Source organism: Hevea brasiliensis, unplaced genomic scaffold, assembly GCF_030052815.1.
Source record: "Hevea brasiliensis isolate MT/VB/25A 57/8 unplaced genomic scaffold, ASM3005281v1 Scaf573, whole genome shotgun sequence".
In the NCBI taxonomy this organism is placed as follows: Eukaryota; Viridiplantae; Streptophyta; class Magnoliopsida; order Malpighiales; family Euphorbiaceae; genus Hevea; species Hevea brasiliensis.
The window spans coordinates 1-5,094 of record NW_026615110.1 but is presented as its reverse complement, the minus strand read 5'-3'; the positions used below and the strand labels follow the sequence as shown (position 1 = coordinate 5,094).

The window sequence follows — 5,094 nt, the reverse complement described above, 5'->3', positions numbered from 1 at the left end:
TTAAATAGTTTAAAACCACAATAGATTTGTAAATATTTTTTATTTTTGATTATTAATTCAAATTTATAGATTAAATTTTAAAAGTTTTAAAGGTAAGAAAAATTATTAAGATTTGAATTTTTAAGTGGTATATGGTCTTGAATTTAATTTATTTAATTTTGAAAAACAAGGCTAACTTATTTCTTATAATTTATTAAAAAGTTCATGAAAATTCATGAATATCCGTTTCCCCAGTCCATAACTCACATGTAAGCTTGCCCCATAAGAGTCATGCACGCTAAACCAATAAAACACTAACACGTTTTCACACTTCTTTTCATCACAGCCGCCCGTTCCCATCAAGTTCCGTCTGTAAACAGAGGGATTTGGTTTTAGTTTAAAACCATAATAAGTTGATGGCTTCTTCGCTGCTTTCGGAAAGGTGGGTCTTTTTTTTCAAACTTCAACGACTGCGTTTTGAATTTTGATCTTCCATTTCTGCTTAAAGGAAATCTTCAATTATGGGTGAAGGTGAAGAAAACAAGAATATCCAAGAAGAGGTGAACAAAGAAGCGAATATCCAAGAAGAGGTACATGCAATTGTTCTTATATGCAAACCAAATTCATTGTATTGACTATAATTCTATATTTAATTTTATGGGGTTATCTTGTGAAATAATTAAATATTTGGTTCATTTATTGAATACTCAAATTAACAAAGCTGTGGAATTGAATTATTTAGGTTGATGTGGAGGAAGAGAGGTTAAAGTATTTGGACTTTGTGCAAACGGGTGCAGTTTTTGCCTTGGTTTCCTTCTCAAAGCTCTACCTCTTTGCCAAGGATGTGTCTGGTCCATTCAAGCCTTATGTCGAGAATGCTGGGGGTAGGTTTAAGAGCGTAGTTAGACCTATCTATTATAAGTTTCAACCGGTTTCCAACGAGATTCTCAAATTTGCAGATCACAAGGCGAGTTTCCTCTTTTACGCTAAACTTTTGTGTTTTTGGCATACATGGGAAAGAAGTTGTGAATGAAGGACCTAAATGAGTAGTTGATTGGTTTTTATTAGTTACCAATTTTGCAGGTGGAATATTCTTTTGTGAAAATTCAGTTGAGCTTGGATTTTAAATGAAATAGAAATGATCTATTCAATGCTTAAAAATGTTGTTCATGCTATTCATTTTCCTATTTGAGTTTGGTTGCGCTTATATACAACATTTAGGAATATTATTATATACTCGTGATGCATTAAAAATCTGAACTCCCAAACAATTTTGATGTTGCCATGATCAATATTATACAGTTGATGAGAGGGGTCTTAATTGCAAACTATTGTGATTGAATTTATTTCTACTCGTCTTTTCTATGAATAAGCAGCTAGGATGTTGAATTAAAATTAAATATTTTCTCACATAGTTGCAGGTTGATGAATCTGTTACTATTCTAGATCTTTTTGTTCCCCCAATTGTCAAACAATTGTGTACGCAAGCTTATTCAGTAGCTCGAGATGCCCCAGTAGTTGCTTGTGCTTTGACTTATTATTTGCTTTCGCCCAACGAGAAGTTTTATATGGTCTTGTATGGAGATGGGTGAGCCACAATCTGCACCAATTGCTTCCAGCTATGGAAGATGATGATATACTCAAGAATGCATGTTAAATATGATTATACATCTATTGTGATCTTTTTTTTTTTTAAATGTACTTATCCAAAGTGTTTAGACTATGTTTTCAGTCGTGTGTTTTTAGTGCTCATATTAGGAACAAATGGCCAATTGAATAATTGACAAATATCTAATTATATATAAACATGGCTATTGAGTTGAAATCTAAGGTTTCATTAAGAACTAAAGGTTTAAAATGATGTGAAGAGCACTAGAAATTATATGATGGTTTGGTCATATTTAACACAGAAATTAAATTTTACTAGTTGGAAATTCTAATTTAAAGAATCAAATTCTATATAGAAATGTGATAAATTAGTGATGGAGGTAATAGAATGGAATATAAAGAATGTAAAATGACGTGGAGAGAATAAATATTAATTGATTTACAATTTTTAAATATTAATATGGAATTGATCTTAAAAAGAGTTTAATAATGAAAAGTAGTCATATAATTGACTCTAACTAATTTCAAATTAAGACTTAATTAGTCATTTTACTCTTGTGTTGTACGAATTATTTATTTTAGTAACATAATTTAACATATTTTTTTCTATATTTTATATTCTCATTATCATATTATAAAACCTTAATAATAAGGTTCTTAATTAATATATTATTGATTAATATATTCTTTTTTCCTTGCAATGAATGCCTTTATCTTTTGGGGAAAAAAAACTTAGGTGACACACTCTTTTTAAGTATTTTTAAAGCTCAGTTTATATATATATATAATTTTTTAAAAAAATTAATTCACTTTTTTCTTATTTAATAAAAGATTTAATAAGAAAATAGTTAATTTTTAAAGATATTATGAGAGTGGAAATTTTAAAATTTTAAAATTATTAAAAGATGTAGTAAAAAATTGAAAATAATTATTAATATTTTTATATGAGAAAAGATTTTAATAATTAAAATTTAAAAATATTTAAATAAAAATTAATATTTAATATGATAAATTAATTTTTATATAATAAAAATAAAAACAAAAAAAAATTTATTCTATATGAACTTTTTTAAGCACCCTTATTAAGTGAAGTGACACTCTTGTTAATATATATATATATATATATTTGATTTTGTTAATTATTTTTAATTTTTATTTTTAAAATAAATCTCTTAATAGTTTATTATCCTTAAATATAACATACATTATGACAAATCTAAATGAAAATTTATATTAGCACAAAAATTAGAAAATGAAAATTTTAAATAGATTATTAAAATTATGGAAAATTATATTGCTAAATACATTAATTAAATTTGAAAAAATGTAACTTATATTAAAGATTTTTCTAGAATTATAAAATGTCAAATTGGAATATAATAAGGATTGGATGAAAAAGGGAAAAAAAATATATATATCGTTTCAACGCATCCAATTTCAATGAAAAGAATTAAGAGTGTGCAGTTTCGATTCGGTTAGAGATTTGTCTAAGAATCAAAATTGAACTAAAATTTTGGTATGATTTTAATTTGGTTTTTCATTTTTTCAGTTCCGATTCAGTATAGTTCTTGGTTTTTCGATTTTGTTCGATATGATTTTAATTTAGTCTCGGTTCTTGAAATAATTTTATATAATTATTTTATTAAAAAGTCATATTTGAATTAGTATTTAAGTTTTAAATTAAGTTATTAATATATAATATATCATATAATATATTTTTTAGCTATTTCTAAATATATAATCCTTAATTATAAAGTACATACATAATTTATGAGTAAATATATTATATAATATAATAATATAAGTATATTCATATAATATACATTTTAATTATTTATTAATTATATAATATTTAATTATAAAAATATCAATATAATTATGAATTAACAAATATATAGTATAATAATATATTTATAATTAAGAATTATAAAATAATTTAATATATTTATAACTGAAACTATTAAGAAAATATAGATAAATAAAATATAATATTAGATTGTATTTAGTTCATAATTATATATATATATATATATATATATATAACTGAAACTATTAACAAAATATAGAGAAATAAAATATAATATTAGGTTGTATTTAGTTCATATATATATATATATAATTAAATTAAAAGTATTTAATACATTTAAAAAAATATAGAAAAATATATGTATAAATGCAGGTTTAGGTTTGGTTTTAATTTGGTATGGTTTCGGTTTAATTTTGGTATAATTTTTGTTTAGTTCTTAGTGCAGAATCAGAATCAAACCAATGTATCAAAATAACTTTGATTCGGTATGATACTTATTGGTTCGATATAATTTTTCAGTTTAACTTGGAACCCAAAAAACGTGCACTGCCTTAGAAAGAACCAGCGCCGCGTTTGGACCGCCCCTGTCTCAGCAAACTCCATTCTTTCGATCTTCATTTATTTGGTTCTAACTAAATAATTAAATTTTTTATTATTATAATGAGAGAATATTTAATTTTTAATTCTATTCAATTTGTAGTTTTTAAAATTTTAAATTTTTAATTTAATTACTTGTAATAAAATTTTTATTAATTAATATATTAATAATAATTTTATTAATAACATTTATTTGGTTTTAACTTGGTATGGTTCCAGTTTAATTTTGGTATAATTTTTGTTTAGTTCTTAGTGCAGAATCAGAATTAAACTAATGTATTAAAATAACTTTGATTCGGTATGATACTTATTAGTTCGATATGATTCTTCAATTTAATTTGAAACCCAAGAAATGTGCATGGCCTTAGAAAGAACCAGCGCCACGTTTGGAACACCCCTGTCTCAGCAAACTCCATTCTTCTGATCTTCATTTATTTGGTTCCAACTAAATAATTAAAATTTTGATTATTATAATGAGAGAATATTTAATTTTTAATTCTATTCAATTTGTAGTTTTTAAAATTTTAAAATTTTAATTTAATTACTTGTAATAAAATTTTTATTAATTAATATATAAATTATAATTTTATTAATAATATATATATATATTTATAATTATTTTTTTAAAATATATCATATTTATTTTTTATAATAAAATATAATTATAAATATATTTTTATTAATATTTTACTTATTAATAACATAAATGATATATTACAATTTTTTATTATAATCGTTAACCAAAGACTAAATATTGATTATACTTAATTTTTTTATTTTAATTTAATTCAATTTGATCGTTAACCCATAGAAAAATTATAAAATAAAACAATAATTTTATGTTAGATGCTCTATATGGAATGACAAGTCAATAAATATAAATAAATGTATATAAATAGGTCCTATCAAATAATAACCGACTAATGATAATCCTAAAAAAAATAATTATATAATCATTTTAAATAGTTATTCATATCTAATTGATTTGCTATTTTATATAAACTATCTACATGAAACTACAATTTTACCATAGAATTACCCACATACTTGGGATCACAAACCTAAGAGGATTGTAATCCAGACACCCCTTGCAGGAAATTTCT

General features: G+C 23.2%; 1 protein-coding gene across 2 annotated transcripts; it reads left to right on the top strand.

The window, feature by feature from the left end:
- The first annotated feature begins 367 nt into the window (after nucleotides 1-367).
- Nucleotides 368-1,702, top strand: LOC110644913 (small rubber particle protein-like). 2 transcript variants are annotated; one of them, XM_021797886.2, is made up of 3 exons: nucleotides 368-569; nucleotides 722-946; nucleotides 1,395-1,702. In XM_021797886.2, the coding sequence occupies exons 1-3, from the start codon at nucleotides 501-503 to the stop codon at nucleotides 1,569-1,571; spliced, it is 471 nt and encodes a 156-aa protein (XP_021653578.2). In that variant the 5' UTR covers nucleotides 368-500; the 3' UTR covers nucleotides 1,572-1,702. The 2 variants fall into 2 exon arrangements, with proteins under 2 accessions (XP_021653578.2, XP_021653579.2); XM_021797887.2 differs by having other exon boundaries at nucleotides 374-569; nucleotides 1,401-1,702.
- The last annotated feature ends 3,392 nt before the right edge of the window (nucleotides 1,703-5,094 follow it).